This window comes from Chlamydomonas reinhardtii, chromosome 6, assembly GCF_000002595.2.
Source record: "Chlamydomonas reinhardtii strain CC-503 cw92 mt+ chromosome 6, whole genome shotgun sequence".
In the NCBI taxonomy this organism is placed as follows: Eukaryota; Viridiplantae; Chlorophyta; class Chlorophyceae; order Chlamydomonadales; family Chlamydomonadaceae; genus Chlamydomonas; species Chlamydomonas reinhardtii.
Window position 1 is genome coordinate 4,780,062 of NC_057009.1, and position 16,926 is coordinate 4,796,987.

A 16,926-nucleotide genomic window follows, 5' to 3' on the forward strand; every position below is an offset into this window, starting at 1 on the left:
CAGAATGCCAGGTGCTACAAACACCCTCTTGCGACGCGCCCAGGCCCACAACCTGCGCAGACCGAGGCTGAGCCTCCGGCTGAAACCCAAGCCCACGCAATCTCACCTGAAGAGCCTGCCCAAGCTGCAGAGCCGGCAGCACCGCAGCCCACTGGGGCCCCCCTATTCTCGTCCTGGACGACCAAACTCCTGCGACATGTCACGTGGGCGCCGAGCACGGACCGTGAACGGGACCTAAAACACAGTCCGCAATGGGAGGAGTTACTGGAGGAGTGCAAAACCCGGCTAGCAAACGGTACCAACCAAGGCCCGCGGCCCCGAACAGTGCGCCCCGCAACTGATCGGAACCTTACCGCCAGACAGCGCCAAGGCCGCCACGACGCCGAGCCCCTGGATACCGCATCCCGCGCGCGTGACATCCGCACGACCACCACCATCACCACAAGCCCGTGCAACCCCTACAAGGACATCGTGGCCCCCGGAGCATACACAATTACCACCACTGGTGGCACCCGCCGTGACCCAGCTGAGGCGCACGTCCATGAACCCAGTGGCCGCTGGCTGGGCACCATCACCTACCCCCGCCTCCTTACCCTGTGGGAGCGCTTCAGGCACACCGGCAACCAGCGGCCCAACGCCTTTGAGGAAGCGGTCGCTGCCCTCATCATGCGCTACCGCTATGACCCGGCGCAGCAGGACCGCAAGGCCATGCCAATGCACCAGGTGTCGCTGCCGGCAGGCACAGTAGCAGCCATCGTCCAATGCCTGCGGGTCACACAAGCAGTACACATTCGGGAAATGTTTGCATCCCCACTAAACTCCTCCACTGCAGCCCACGAATACTGGACACGAGACCCTGCTGATGGGGCCTTTGGCGCACTGCACGATGCCTACCAGACCGCATGGACCGGCTTGCAATATGCCCACCCCCCCTCTACCCCCCACGATGCACGGAAGGCGCTCATGTGGGCCCTCGCATGCGCCGAGGCTATGCGTGACTCACAGGAACCAACCCTCACTGTATTGGCGCTCCCCAAAGCGGCCACTTTCCCCCACACGCAGTGGCTTCAACACCCACTTTGCCACGAGCTGGCCAACTGGTCCGCGGGCACCGCGGGCCTTGACACAGGACTTGGCACCAACACCCAGGCTGAACGCCAGAAGGGGCTCCGACTGGTCATTGTTGGGAACCCCGCCGGACTCCAGTGCTTTGCCCCCCGCCTGAAACGGCTCGTGGACACACTGAAACGGGGGGCGAACGCACCCACGCACATCAGCGACCCGCGCACGTGGACACACACGGCCACGGCCCCAACCTGCCCGGCCCTCCCAAACTCACTTCTAAAGCAAGCCAAATACCAGCACGCTAACCCAAAGACGATACACGCCATGGCTGACGAAGCACGACGCTTTCCTAACGCGCGATTCCAGACCCACCATGCTCTGGCCCACGACGTGAATGGCACTGTCTGGACAGATGGTTCGGTAAGCAAAATCAAAACTGACAATGGCAAAGAAGTCCAGGTTGCCGGCGCCTGCGCCTGGTTCAGCGATTCTCGCGTTGTCTACGTGAATCCAAATGGCGCTGGGTGCACAAACACTATTACGAGAGCTGAACTGGCAGCAATTCGTGCTGCCCTCGCAGAATTTGGTGGCGAAGGTAAAGAATTTGCAACTAAGAAGCTCACTATTGCATCAGATTCTGTTGCAAGCTTGTACCTAATCAAACGAGCAATTAACGAGCCCCGGCGACTGCATCTGAGTAAACATCGGGACCTCCTGGATTCAGTCGTGGCATTGCTCCATGCACGCCACGCCCGGGGCGCACCCACCGCTCTGATTAAAGTGATCTCGCACACCGGGCTACACGGCAACGAGGAAGCCGATAAAGGGGCGGCTGCCGTCGCCACCCAGGAAAAACCCGCCGATGTATCCGAACCGGCCGACAACGACCCGCACGCCCGGCACTGGTGGCCGACCTTCACAGTCACCAGGGACGACGATAGCACAGCCACGCACTACGTGTCGGACCTAAACCGGGGCCTCACCAGGGCAATGGCCCCCAGCTGCCGTGGTGGATACGCCAACAAAACCCTGTACACTGAGAAATGGGCCGAGGCAGCACCCAGCCTTGACCCACGCGCCAGTAACGCGTACATGACGAACTCGGACGCCAGCCACGGCCTACGCCGGTTCATACAGAATGCTCGTCAGGGAGGCCTCATCTGCCCGGCCCGGCTGGCTTTGTTTAAACTACGAGACAGCGACAAATGTGGTCTCTGTGCCCACACCCAGCGCAGCCGCGGATCTGACCCAGAGCGTGGCACCGCAGGTCACCTTGCCGGCCACTGCGCGCACCCCCAACTCGTTGGCGCTAGGATAGCCAAACACAACACTGCAGTGCGGACGATTGCCGAATGCCTACACCATGGTCACAACGGTGGTGGCTACATGATAATGGATGCCACCTCCCGAGCTGAACTGCCTGAGTACTGTGCGGGCATGCGGCCGCCGTCCTGGCTCTGCCCGCAAGTGCCCGCTGCAGACCTCAACAGGATGCGGCCTGACATTCTGTTTATCCCGAACCTTCCCCGGTCCGAAGCAGAACGCTTCATGACATCCCCACCAGCCAACAAAGGGGCCTACCCAGTGTACATCCTTGAAGTTGGATACACCTCTGACCTGCACCACAGCGAGAAGCTCATTCAAAAACAAGCACAGCACGCCACGCTTGCCACTGCCATGCGAGCTGCAGGGTGGACTGTGCACTACGATACTAAACACGTTATTACACTGGGCCACGGTGGCACTGTCCCCCGTACCCTTGAAACTCTCCTCAAAGACCTAGGAGCCAAACCGCAGGCAGCCAAGGCCTGCTGCACACGTCTCCACATGCATAGCGTCACCACACTCCGGGGCACCGCAAACCTGTACTACCGGCTAGAGCGAGAGATGGGCATTGCCAATACCCGATGCCGCCCGGGAGGCCGCACCCAGGGGACCGCCAATGGCGGCCCCCGCGCAGGGGAGCCGGGGTAGGGAAATCAAGTTTTCCGATGGTGGGGTGAGCTTGTCTCACTCCTCCTTAAGACACGCGGGCACCTGTGCCCTGCGTAGATATTATTATTATTATTTGTGTGGGCAAGGGCCCGTCAGGTGCGCAAACCTGCCAAGGCCCATGGCCTTGCTCTTATCCGGATGGACACGGGCGTTGGACGCGCGGCAGAACAGCTGTACTGCCGCCATCAGGACCGGCCCGTCCACCGCCGGGTCGCGCGCCGTGAGGGTCGTGTCGTCAGCGTGGTGGGCAGCCGGTGGCGCCTGCTCGCCGCTGGGTAACAGGGGCGTGCGCAGTGCCCCTTGCTCCACCTGCCGCCGCAGAAAGGACGTCAGTGGCTGCATCTGGATGACCCACAGGGGTGGTGAGGCGGTGCTGCCCTGCGGCAAGCCGTTCAGCACTGGGAAGGCGTCAGAGAGCATCCCGTTGACACACACACGGGCGGAGCCGTTGGCAGTGAGCAGGCGGATCCAGCGCAGCATGCGCGGCCCAAACCCAAGTCCCTCCGCGGACGCATACAGCCACTGCCGGTGCACCCGGTCATACGCCTTTTCAATGTCCAAGAAGTACAGCGCACCACCCTGCCGTGGCGAGCCGTCCGCGCCCACGTCCAGGCGCATCCATTCGATCAGGCCTTGGAGGTACAGCGCGTTGTCTCCAATCCAGCGGCCGGTGATGAACGCGGTCTGCAGCTCATCCACAACTGCATCCAGGGCGGGCTGCAGGCGGGCGCTGACGGCCTTGGACACCATCTTGAAGTCGCAGTTGAGCAGCGTGATGGGCCGGTAGGATGCCAGCTCGGCGCGGTCCAGGCTTTTGCCCTTGTAGATGAGCGTAATGATGCCCTCCCGCCAGGAAGCAGGCAACCCCTGAAACCCTGTCGGCTCTGCCCACTCAGCTTCTCACCGCACAGCTCAAGGCGGCTAAGCTGGAGCACTTTGTTGCCATCTGGTCGGCGGGTGGCGCGCTTTGTGAAGTGGAGGAGGTTCAGGGTGGGTCACCGAAGTTGAACTTGCGGCTGACGCTTGCATCACCTGTGCAGGCCCCCTAGGTTTCCTTTTGGGCGGCGTTTCATTCCAGGCGCTGGCGTGGCGTTTATCGTCATCAGCTTGTCTGGCGCCCATGAGTATAAGCTCTGGCTGGAGTGGCAGTGCCTGGGCGGCTGTGGGACTTTCTGCACAGCGCGTCTTGCAGCGGACTGGAGCCCGCTTAGTCAGCGCCACATCTGGCCTGTTTAGTTTTCTGCTTGTGTCTCCTCTGCCGGTTCTCCTGGGGTGTTGCTTAAGCAACCGACTTGTGGGGGTGGGGTGGGTTTGGGCGAGGCGAGTGCGTAGCGCTGGTGTTTTCCTTTCTGGCGCGCGGTGGTGGTGGTTCTTGCGGTTAGGCTGTGGTGTAGGTTGGTGCTTGGGTTAGGTCTGGCGGTGTTTTTGTGCAACCCCTCCCGGGGGGCGGGGGGGCCAGCCTCCTGCTCTGTCTGCCGGGTCGGAGTGGGGTGGGGTGGGATGGATGGGGGTGGTTGGTGGCGGTTTGTCGAGGTGTTTGTTTTCTGTTTTCTCCACTTTTCTTCTCTTCTTGCCCTGTCGGGGTTCTGGTCTCGGGGACCAGGCTGCTTTCAGGCAGCAGGGGGGCAGCGCGTCTGCCCCTGTTCAACCTTGTAAGGATGATTCCTCAAAAAAAAAGGCAGCGCCGCCGCCATTTCGCCACCATCGTGGGCGTCTGCAGCGGCAGCAAAGGCAGCGGCAGCAGCAGCACACAAGCGCGGGCCCAGCAGTGCCCAGAAGACCTTGTACACCTCGTACGGGACCCCGTCCGACCCAGGTGCTTTACCATTGGCGGAGCCAGCCAGCGCTGCCATCAGCTCGGCATCACTGAGGGCGCCGTCACCGGACCCCTCTGCGGCGGCGTGCAGATCCGCCGGAACCTTCCGGTCAATGGCCGCCAGAAGCTGCTGTTGCTGCGACGCCGTACAGACCGGCTGCACGCGGAACAGGCCGGTGGGGCTGGTGCTGCTGTACATGGCTGCGGCGGCTGCTGAGACAGTGTTGCGCGTGCCCGGCCCCGTGAGCGCCACAGGCGCCGGTTGCCCCGGCACCTTCAAGTGCGTGATGGGCTCCTGCGCGCCGGCTGCTGGCTCGTCAGCCTGCCGATGGAACCAACGAGTGCCCCGCTCCCCATGCTCCTCCATCAGTGCAGCGCGGGCATTGTGGCTGGCCGCTGCGGCAGCTGCCCGCTCCTCCCGCACCGCCAAGTTGGCCATGGCCGCAGCCTGACGCTGCGCGGCGCTGGCATCCGGCCGGTCGGCCAGGGCAGCGGCCGTGTCTGCGGCCAGCACCACGCCCTGCAGCCCATCCCGGGTCTGGCGTGCATGCCGACGGTGGATGCTGGTGGCGGCCTCCCGCAAGAAGAACTTGTCCGCCTCCCATTGCGTGCAAGCGCCGTCACCTGTACTGGCCACGGGATTTGCGGCAACGTGCGCCTCCAAGCGCTGCTCGAGCTCCAAACGCAGCGAGGGGTGAAACAGCAGGTATGTGGGGAAGCGCCACTGCTCCCGGTGCGCATGTGGCAGTTCGGGCAAGGACAGGGTGAGCAGCACACCGTTGTGGTCCCCAGGCGCCCCATACGTGCGAGCGACATCCACCACCCACGGCGCCGCGGTGGCACTGACATACCACCGATCCAGGCGTGCAGGATTGGCCGGCTTGGGCGTGGCCGGATGCGTGTAGCCCTTGGCGCCGCCACGCTTGCTCGCCCAAGGGTCCACCAGACTGAACTGGGCGAGGAGGCTGGCAAGTTGCGGGGCACCTGCAGCACGTGACGGGCTAGGGGCCGCCTCCTGACTGGCATCGGTGACACAGTTCCAGTCCCCACCGACAACAAGCACCCTGTCCGTGGCCAGGTGGGGATGCAGCCCGGCAAAGAAAGCAGGCTTGTCCGCCACGGCCGTGGGCGCATACACACACACGAAGCGCAGGCGCAAGTGACCCACGTCCCAATCCCAACATACCACACGGCCCGCCGCATCCGTTGACGGCGGCTGCAGTACGCAGCCTGGAAGGGACAGCCGACTCCGCGCCAGGATAGCCGCCCCACAGGAGTGGGGCGACGCTGCCGGGCTGGCAGCGAGGCAGTGGCGCCACGGAAGGCACGCCCCCTGCGCGGCACGAAGGCAAGACTCCAGCGCTGTCGTGTCAGTAGCGTGGGTCTCCTGCACCATCGCCACATCCGCCCCAACTTGCTGCAGGTGCGAGACCAGCGCCCGCGCCTTGAGCGGCGAGCCCAGGCCGTTGACATTCACTGTCAGCAGCCGAAGGTTCGCCGCTCCCACTGGTGGCCGCATTATGAGCCCCCGCCGGCCACGGCAGCGCCGTGGCGGTTGCGGTTGCTGTTGCTGCTGTGGCGTTTGCGGCGGGGGGCGCCACCCTGGCTGGGGGGCGCGCCGCCGCTGCTGGTGCTCATGCTAGCGGCGCCTGAGCTGGCGCCGCCGGGGCGCAATGGAGCGCTGCCCAGGCTCATGAGGCTGGAGGTACTGCGGCTGCGGTGCTGGCGTTGCCGGCGGCTGGGCCCGCTGGCCCCGCCGGGGTCCGCCGGCCCACGCTTATAGCGGACCGCAGGGTGCGGGCGTCTAGGAGCACGTAGTCCATGTAGGCCGTCTGCACCTGCTGCGCGGCGTCATCCAGCTGCTCCGTCACGTCGGAAGGCAGGGGCGTGTCTGCAGGCTGGGCTGAGTATAGGCTGGGCTTCCTGGAGTGTCCAGCTTATGCGCAGGCAAGGACGTGGCTGCAGCAGCTGTGGGCCTGCGTTGCGCCCCAGGCAGCGGCGCCGCCAGTGATGGACGCGGGCTTCATGCTGGGGGACCGCATGGGTATGTGGGCCTCAGGCCCGCGGGGGGCGGGCGCGCTGCTGTGGAGCACTTTGCGGGCCACCTTCTTGTACGCCGTCTGGTGTGCGTACTGGTCCCGCGAGCCTGCTAAGCAGACGTCGGAGCATGTGGTTCGGGAGGTGCGTGGTCAGCGAGCTGCGCAGGGTGATGCAGCTGCGTTTCACTGCCGCCACGCTAACCCCTGAAACCCTGTCGGCTCTGCCCACACAGCTTCTCACCGCACAGCTCAAGGCGGCTAAGCTGGAGCACTTTGTTGCCATCTGGTCGGCGGGTGGCGCGCTTTGTGAAGTGGAGGAGGTTCAGGGTGGGTCACCGAAGTTGAACTTGCGGCTGACGCTTGCATCACCTGTGCAGGCCCCCTAGGTTTCCTTTTGGGCGGCGTTTCATTCCAGGCGCTGGTGTGGCGTTATATCGTCATCAGCTTATCTGGCGCCCATGTGTTTTAGCTCTGGCTGGCATCGCAGCGCCTGGGCGGCTGTGGGACTTCCTGCACAGCGCGTCTTGCAGCGGGCTGGAGCCCGCTTAGTCAGCGCCACATCTGGCCCGTTTAGTTTTCTGCTTGTGTCTCCTCTGCCAGTTCTCCTGGGGTGTTGCTTAAGCAACCGACTTGTGGGGTGGGGTGGGTTTGGGCGGGGCGAGTGCGTAGCGCTGGTTTTTCTTTTTCTGGCGCGCGGTGGTGGTGGTTCTTGCGGTTAGGCTGTGGTGTAGGTTGGTGCTTGGGTTAGGTCTGGCGGTGTTTTTGTGCAACCCCTCCCGGGGGGCGGGGGGGCCAGCCTCCTGCTCTGTCTGCCGGGTCGGGGTGGGGTGGGATGGGTTGGATGGGGGTGGTTGGTGGCGGTCTCGAGGTGTTTGCTTTCTGTTTTCTTCTCTTTTCTTCTCTTCTTGCCCTGTCAGGGTTCTGGTCTCGGGGACCAGGCTGCTTTCGGGCAGCAGGGGGGCAGCGCGTCTGCCCCTGTTCAACCTTGTAAGGATGATTCCAAAAAAAAAAAATACGCCTTTTCAATGTCCAAGAAGTACAGCGCACCACCCTGCCGTGGCGCGCCGTCCGCGCCCACGTCCAGGCGCATCCATTCGATCAGGCCTTGGAGGTACAGCGCGTTGTCTCCAATCCAGCGGCCGGTGATGAACGCGGTCTGCAGCTCATCCACAACTGCATCCAGGGCGGGCTGCAGGCGGGCGCTGACGGCCTTGGACACCATCTTGAAGTCGCAGTTGAGCAGCGTGATGGGCCGGTAGGACGCCAGCTCGGCGCGGTCCAGGCTTTTGCCCTTGTAGATGAGCGTAATGATGCCCTCCCGCCAGGAGGCAGGCAGCGCCGCCGCCATTTCGCCGCCATCGTGGGCGTCTGCAGCGGCAGCAAAGGCAGCGGCAGCAGCAGCACACAAGCGCGGGCCCAGCAGCGCCCAGAAGACCTTGTACACCTCGTACGGAACCCCGTCCGACCCAGGTGCTTTACCATTGGCGGAGCCAGCCAGCGCTGCCATCAGCTCGGCATCACTGAGGGCGCCGTCCCCGGACCCCTCTGCGGCGGTGTGCAGATCCGCCGGAACCTTGCGGTCAATGGCCGCCAGAAGCTGTTGCTGCGACGCCGTACAGACCGGCTGCACACGGAACAGGCCGGTGGGGCTGGTGCTGCTGTACATGGCTGCGGCGGCTGCGGAGACCGTGTTGCGCGTGCCCGGCCCCGTGAGCGCCACAGGCGCCGGTTGCCCCGGCACCTTCAAGTGCGTGATGGGCTCCTGCGCGCCGGCTGCTGGCTCGTCCGCCTGTCGATGGAACCAGCGAGTGCCCCGCTCCCCATGCTCCTCCATCAGTGCAGCGCGGGCATTGTGGCTGGCCGCTGCGGCAGCTGCCCGCTCCTCCCGCACCGCCAAGTTGGCCATGGCCGCAGCCTGACGCTGCGCGGCGCTGGCACCCGGCCGGTCGGCCAGGGCAGCGGCCGCGTCTGCGGCCAGCACCACGCCATGCAGCCCGTCCCGGGTCTGGCGTGCATGCCGACGGTGGATGCTGGTGGCGGCCTCCCGCAAGAAGAACTTGTCCGCCTCCCATTGCGTGCAAGCGCCGTCACCTGTACTGGCCACGGGATTTGCGGCAACGTGCGCCTCCAAGCGCTGCTCGAGCTCCAAACGCAGCGAGGGGTGAAACAGCAGGTACGTGGGGAAGCGCCACTGCTCCCGGTGCGCATGTGGCAGATCGGGCAAGGACAGGGTGAGCAGCACACCGTTGTGGTCCCCAGGCGCCCCATACGTGCGAGCGACATCCACCACCCACGGCGCCGCGGTGGCACTGACATACCACCGATCCAGGCGTGCGGGAGTGGCCGGCTTGGGTGTGGCCGGATGCGTGTAGCCCTTGGCGCCGCCACGCTTGCTCGCCCAAGGGTCCACCAGACAGAACTGGGCGAGGAGGCAGGCCCCCTAGGTTGGTGCTTGGGTTAGGTCTGGCGGTGTTTTTGTGCAACCCCTCCCGGGGGGCGGGGGGGCCAGCCTCCTGCTCTGTCTGCCGGGTCGGGGTGGGGTGGGATGGGTTGGATGGAGGTGTTTGGTGGCGGTTTTTGAGGTGTTTGCTTTCTGTTTTCTTCTCTTTTCTTCTCTTCTTGCCCTGTCAGGGTTCTGGTCTCGGGGACCAGGCTGCCTTTAGGCAGCAGGGGGGCAGCGCGTCTGCCCCTGTTCAACCTTGTAAGGATGATTCCTCAAAAAAAAAAGGCTGGCAAGTTGCGGGGCACCTGCAGCACGTGACGGGCTAGGGGCCGCCTCCTGACTGGCATCGGTGACACAGTTCCAGTCCCCACCGACAACAAGCACCCTGTCCGTGGCCAGGTGGGGATGCAGCCCGGCAAAGAAAGCAGGCTTGTCCGCCACGGCCGTGGGCGCATACACACACACAAAGCGCAGGCGCAGGTGACCCACGTCCCAATCCCAACATACCACACGGCCCGCCGCATCCGTTGACGGCGGCTGCAGTACGCAGCCTGGAAGGGACAGCCGACTCCGCGCCAGGATAGCCGCCCCACAGGAGTGGGGCGACGCTGCCGGGCTGGCAGCGAGGCAGTGGCGCCACGGAAGGCACGCCCCCTGCGCGGCACGAAGGCAAGACTCCAGCGCCGTCGTGTCAGTAGCGTGGGTCTCCTGCACCATCGCCACATCCGCCCCAACTTGCTGCAGGTGCGAGACCAGCGCCCGCGCCTTGAGCGGCGAGCCCAGGCCGTTGACATTCACTGTCAGCAGCCGAAGGTTCGCCGCTCCCACTGGTGGCCGCATTACGAGCCCCCGCCGGCCACGGCAGCGCCGTGGCGGTTGCGTTTGGTGTTGCTGCTGTGGCGTTTGTGGCGGCGGCCGCCACCCTGGCTGGGGGGCGCGCCGCCGCTGCTGGTGCTCATGCTAGCGGCGCCTGAGCTGGCGCCGCCGGGGCGCAATGGAGCGCTGCCCAGGCTCATGAGGCTGGAGGTACTGCGGCTGCGGTGCTGGCGTTGCCGGCGGCTGGGCCCGCCGGCCCCGCCGGGGTCCGCCGGCCCACGCTTAGCGGACCGCAGGGTGCGGGCGTCTAGGAGCACGTAGTCCATGTAGGCCGTCTGCACCTGCTGCGCGGCGTCATCCAGCTGCTCCGTCACGTCGGAAGGCAGGGGCGTGTCTGCAGGCTGGGCGGAGTATAGGCGCCACCAGCCAGTGAACTCGTCGCGCAGCTGTGCCAGGACGGCGGTACGGCCGGCCGGCACGCGGCAGACGGCCCAGTCCGGTACGGTGGCGCCCTTTTTTTTTTGAGGAATTATCCTTACAAGGTTGAACAGGGGCAGACGCGCTGCCCCCCTGCTGCCTGAAAGCCGCTTGGGCGGCGGGCTGCCTCCCCCGCAGGACGGTTGAGGAATCATCCTTACAAGGTTGAACAGGGGCAGACGCGCTGCCCCCCTGCTGCCTGAAAGCAGCCTGGTCCCCGAGACCAGAACCCTGACAGGGCAAGAAGAGAAGAAAAGAGAAGAAAAACAGAAAACAAACACCTCGAAAACCGCCACCAACCACCCCCATCCATCCCACCCCACCCCACCCCGACCCGGCAGACAGAGCAGGAGGCTGGCCCCCCCGCCCCCCGGGAGGGGTAGCAAAAAAAACACCGCCAGACCTAACCCAAGCCCTGGTCACGGAGGTAGGCGAGGAGGCGGCCACCAAGCGCGTCGTGGCCCAGCTGCGCCCACTCATGCCCCTGCACATCTGCGCAGCGGTTCTGGTGCGTCACGAGGTCAGAGCCGATGGCAACACACGTGTCACGATTCAGGCAAACGGCCCCGTACTCCGCCTCACTGCCCGCACCCCCACCCGCGCGCCCAGCCGTGTCGGCCAAAACCCCAGCCGGCGCGCCCAGGCCCCTGCCCCTGCCCTTACCACCACCCGCTGGTTGTGACGTCTGCCGTGGCGGCCGCGCCTGGGGCGGCGGCTGGGTCCCTGCCCGCCCCGCTCCTCCACCCTGGCGCCCCAACCCGCTGCCCCCACCAGCCTGCTGTCCCCCAGCCGGCCGCCCAGTGGGCACGTGCGGCGGCAAGCTAGCACCGTCCTGCGGGGGAGGCAGCCCGCCGCCCAAGCGCCCTGCCCTCTGCTGCGGGAGCTGGGCGGGGCCACCGCGCCCTTTGGAGCGGGGCTGTTGCTGTGGCGGCGGCGGCGGTGCGTGCGCGGCTGGTTGCACCCGTCGCCCACGCCCGGACGCCGCCGCGGCTGCGCCATCGCCCGCCCCGTCCTGTCCCCCCAGCGTGGCCAGGACCCCAAACCGGGAGCCGGTCCGGGGCCTGGGCGGCTGCACCTGGCGCTGCTGCTCCTGCTGCTGCTGTTGCTGTACCCGCCGTTGCTGCTGGAGATGGAGGTCCGCCATGTAGGCCAAGTACCGCTGCATCGCAGCTGCCAGCTGCTGATCCTGCCTGGCGGCTGCCCGCTGATCAAAGGGCGGCTGTGGCGCGGGAGCCCCACTGGGCTGCTGCTGCGCGCCAGCCGGCCCAGCACCGGCAGTACGACGCCTGGCCGCCGGTGGCCCCCCCACGCCTGCCGACGGCTGCCCCCCGCTAAGCCGTCCCGCTGCCACCCGCTGCTGTGAAGAGGGCTGCTGCTGTCGCTCGGCCCTCAGGGGAGCCACAGCAGCACGGTTGCTTCCCCCCGCCACCAGAGCTGGCAGCGAGGGCGAGGCCACGGCGGGTGGTCCGCTGGCGCCACCAGCGGCAGCCGCTGCGTCACCCACACCCGCCGCCTCCTGCATCTGCACGTCCCCCACGTGGTCAACTATGTTAACACGTTGCCCACGCCGTGACGCCGCCACGCCGGCGGCCAGGCGTCGCACTGCCGATGCTGGGCCGGCTGGCAAGCAGCAGCAGCCCAGTGGGGCTCCCGCGGCACAGCCGCCCTTTGATCAGCGGGCAGCCGCCAGGCAGGATAAGCAGCTGGCAGCTGCGATGCAGCGGTACTTGGCCTACATGGCGGACCTCCATCTCCAGCAGCAACGGCGGGTACAGCAACAGCAGCAGCAGGAGCAGCAGCGCCAGGTGCAGCCGCCCAGGCCCCGGACCGGCTCCCGGTTTGGGGTCCTGGCCACGCTGGGGGGACAGGACGGGGCGGGTGATGGCGCGGCCACGGCGGCGTCCGGGCGTGGGCGACGGGTGCAACCAGCCGCGCACGCACCGCCGCCGCCGCCGCAGCAACAGCCCAGCTCCAAAGGGCGCTGTGGCCCCGCCCAGCTCCCGCAGCAGAGGGCAGGGCGCTTGGGCGGCGGGCTGCCTCCCCCGCAGGACGGTGATAGCTCGATCGACTGATTCGACGGTGACCCCAGCCGGCGGCACAGTCGCGGCTGGCGAAGCGGGAGGCGGAGTGGCAGCGTGCAGCGGCGCAGCTGACCACCACGGCGGCGCAGCATTTCCACAATAACCCGGTGGCTCTGGACCCCTGGCTCCACCGCACCTCCGCGGCAGCCGGGCTGCAGAACACGCCGGCGAGAGAACTGCAGTCGTATGCATCCCCGTCCCAGCAGTCGGGTGAGGGGCCGCGGCGGTCCGCGCGGCTGCAGGAGCAGGCGGCGGGAGGGGCGGGACCTAGCACTGGGCCTGCCACGGCGGCGGCGGCAGCAGCGGCGGCGGTGGAGGGCGACCCTCGCATGCCGCCCCCGGATGCGTCCCTTCTGCGGGGTACGTGGCGGAGGCTGTGGGACAGCCACGCCAGTCGGGGGGCAAAGGTGCTGGTGTACCGGCTGCAACATGCTTACCTGCCTTGCGGGCTGTACCGGGCGGGCAAGGGAATTCGTCCACGGGTGACCACGGGGTGCGGGGGGTTGGGGGCGCACTGTCCTCACCCCGCCTGCGGGCCACCTGGCCCGCGGGCGTGGGCCAGCCTGACGCACATCTTCCTGGAGTGTCCAGCTTATGCGCAGGCGAGGACGTGGCTGCAGCAGCTGTGGGCCTGCGTTGCGCCCCAGGCAGCGGCGCCGCCAGTGACGGACGCGGGCTTCATGCTGGGGGACCGCATGGGTATGTGGGCCTCAGGCCCGCGGGGGGCGGGCGCGCTGCTGTGGAGCACTTTGCGGGCCACCTTCTTGTACGCCGTCTGGTGTGCGTACTGGTCCCGCGAGCCTGCTAAGCAGACGTCGGAGCATGTGGTTCGGGAGGTGGTCAGCGAGCTGCGCAGGGTGATGCAGCTGCGTTTCACTGCCGCCACGCTAACCCCTGAAACCCTGTCGGCTCTGCCCACTCAGCTTCTCACCGCACAGCTCAAGGCGGCTAAGCTGGAGCACTTTGTTGCCATCTGGTCGGCGGGTGGCGCGCTTTGTGAAGTGGAGGAGGTTCAGGGTGGGTCACCGAAGTTGAACTTGCGGCTGACGCTTGCATCACCTGTGCAGGCCCCCTAGGTTTCCTTTTGGGCGGCGGTTCGTTCCAGGCGCTGGCGTGGCGTTTATCGTCATCAGCTTATCTGGCGCCCATGTGTTTTAGCTCTGGCTGGCGTCGCAGCACCTGGGCGGCTGTGGGACTTCCTGCACAGCGCGTCTTGCAGCGGGCTGGAGCCCGCTTAGTCAGCGCCACATCTGGCCCGTTTAGTCTTCTGCTTGTGTCTCCTCTGCCGGTTCTCCTGGGGTGTTGCTTAAGCAACCGAATTGTGGGGGTGGGGTGGGTTTCGGCGGGGCGAGTGCGTAGCGCTGGTTTTTCTTTTTCTGGCGCGCAGTGGTGGTGGTTCTTGCGGTTAGGCTGTGGTGTAGGTTGGTGCTTGGGTTAGGTCTGGCGGTGTTTTTGTGCAACCCCTCCCGGGGGGCGGGGGGGCCAGCCTCCTGCTCTGTCTGCCGGGTCGGGGTGGGGTGGGGTGGGATGGATGGGTGGTTGGTGGCGGTTTTTCGAGGTGTTTGTTTTCTGTTTTTCTTCTCTTTTCTTCTCTTCTTGCCCTGTCAGGGTTCTGGTCTCGGGGACCAGGCTGCTTTCAGGCAGCAGGGGGGCAGCGCGTCTGCCCCTGTTCAACCTTGTAAGGATGATTCCTCAAAAAAAAACCCTTGCCCTGAACGACCCCGGCAGACTAGGCATGGTCACGCATGCCCTGCTGGAACTACAAAGCCGCATCGCCGGCACGGCAGCCATACACAAACTACGTCGGGAAAGCCACTTCTACACCACACTCAAACAACTCAGTATCATGCGAGAATACGACATCACCCTGTGGGACCACGGAGCGCCGTATGCCGGCCCCATCAACACCATCATCCAAGCAGTGAACCGTAATCCCCGACCCATCCCACACCACCTCGTACATACGCTGGCGCAGGCCGGCCTGGACCTCAGAGCCCTGATAAGCACGGAACGCACGAAAGAAGGCCTAACCTGCCTGATTCCCTCCGATTGCCTGTTCCTCCGCCTCCCCCGCAACCAATGCAAACGTCAACACCGTATCGCGCTGAACAGGCTGAGCCTATGCCTTAGTGCCGAAGGTGCCCCAGCCCGTGCGGCTCCATATGACCAGCCGGAGACCTACAACTGCCACCTGCCCCTCCCTCAGCAATACCGTGCCCTCCCGGCGACACCCGCCTTCGCGGCCCTGCTCCCACAATCCGCCACAGCCACCGGCGCCCCCCAGACCACTCTCATGGCCCACCGTCAACATATGACCACCCTACACCCCGAGCCAAACTCGACCCAACCACACGCGCCCACCGCTTTTAACGCAACCGCACCACCCCGGGCCGCCCAGCCCCGAGGCGTGCCCACGCGCCAAGCTGCCCTCACCCGCCACCTTCGCCCCGTTGAGACTGCATGCGCACTGGCGACCATACCCGCACCACCGACGCAGGCAGGCACGCCCGACCCGAACCAAACCGCCACACCCATCGCCCTAGCCCAGGGTACAGCACCCACCCTGCCCCCCGCCGACGCTCCAGCCACGCAGCCTCAAACCCAAACCAACACCAACAAACGCAAGCGGATTAAACTGCAGGTTAAGAAAGTGAAGGGACCGTCCGCCTCTAAACGCCTGGAACGGAGAATCGAAGCGGAGCCACGACACGACCCACTTGGCACGCGAGGACAACGCGACCACACAGGGAGACACGGCTTTGTCTTGGACCATGGCGAACCCGTGGCAGGAGACACCGTACCCGCTGACTTTGTCATGTGGGCCCCGCGCTTCTACTCCATGCTGCAAAAAGACATGAGCGGGAAAACACACATACCCCGCCTTGGCATCCCACCTGGGAAACAGAAGTTCCCAACTACGCTACCGCGCCCACGCTACACTCGACAAATACCCACACACCTGACCACCCCGTATTTCCTAAACGACGGGGAACCACACAACCCAGTCCAAACCTACCTTCGCGACCACAATGCAACAAAGGCCCCACTGTGCGCGTATGACACGCCCGCCCGATGGGCACAGGCCGGAGACTTCATTATTGAACCTGAGCCCCCACGCTGGCCCACCATAACCGGGGCCGATCCCGCTAACCCTGACGACCCCCGTGAAGCTGACCCCGACCCCAATGGCATGTCCCGCAAAGCTTATATGGCAGAACGTGCACTCCTGAGACAACGCACACAACACCAAGACGGACGCCCACGCCTGATCACACGGTGGATGGGCATACGCGCGCAAGTAATGACTGGTGGCCTCCAATGGCCCAAGAATACCAGCGACGCCACACGCGCTGCCAGCCAGCTGATCTTCTCCCTCTACTATGACCTGGAATCTGTATCACACGTCCACGCTGGCCCAATCCACAAACTGATTGCTGCGCCGGCCCGCAACGAACGCCCTCAAACCGCCCTATACTATGAAGTGGCCTGGAAGCCGACCACCATTGTGCGCGGAGCCGCTGCGGCCTATACGATCATGAAATACACGGGAACACCACACGCTCACCTTGCCTACGGGCAGAGCTGCAGCCGGTACTTCGTACACATGCACTGGAACGTCACTAGCGAGCCCGCTAGCAAATGCCCTACACTCCAGGGATGGCGCGCCGCGCACGCTGCCCACCTCCAACGACTATCCAAACCCCCTAGCGAGCCTACGCCTCCCCCACCCCGCGACTCACACCTGTCACCAGCCCAGCGACAGGGCCGGTGGACCCCACCAGACGTGGAAGGAGCGGCGCGCCGACGCACCACCAGACAGAACACTCAAATCAACACCAAACCGTGCAACCCGTACCACGACATCTACCCCACGGGCGCCTACACCATACAGATTACGGACACATACACAGATGCACAAACCCTTGCACATATACACGGCCCTGACGGACGCCACATTTCCAGCATCACCATGGGGACCCTACACACCCTCCACACCCGCTACAAACACGCCCTGGCCAGTAACCCAACCGAAACCGCATCTCTCCGTTCCCCAGGGGGTTTCCCCGAAGATGTTGCCAAATTACTCATCCGCACCCGTGTTGATGAAAAAGGCAAACCATGCAAAACAGCGCCGGCCCTCGAACGCTCCCTGCCGACGTGCCTAAAAACAACCCTACTCGACGCCTTGGCTGC

The 16,926-nt window shown here is 65.3% G+C and overlaps 1 protein-coding gene across 2 annotated transcripts; it reads right to left on the reverse strand.

Moving 5' to 3' along the window:
* Positions 1 to 784: 784 nt before the first annotated feature.
* CHLRE_06g278302v5 (uncharacterized protein) lies at positions 785 to 10,900 on the reverse strand. 2 transcript variants are annotated; one of them, XM_043063220.1, is made up of 7 exons: positions 10,360 to 10,900; positions 7,963 to 9,334; positions 7,157 to 7,198; positions 6,968 to 7,022; positions 6,715 to 6,799; positions 4,763 to 6,449; positions 785 to 3,935 (listed from the first exon to the last, which is right to left on the reverse strand). In XM_043063220.1, exons 1-7 carry the CDS (start codon positions 10,804 to 10,806, stop codon positions 3,130 to 3,132), a joined length of 4,494 nt encoding a protein of 1,497 aa, XP_042923922.1. In that variant the 5' UTR covers positions 10,807 to 10,900; the 3' UTR covers positions 785 to 3,129. The 2 variants fall into 2 exon arrangements, with proteins under 2 accessions (XP_042923922.1, XP_042923923.1); XM_043063221.1 differs by lacking the exons at positions 785 to 3,935; positions 4,763 to 6,449; positions 6,715 to 6,799; ... (1 more) ...; positions 7,157 to 7,198; positions 7,963 to 9,334 and having other exon boundaries at positions 9,696 to 10,900.
* Between the last annotated feature and the right edge of the window lie 6,026 nt (positions 10,901 to 16,926).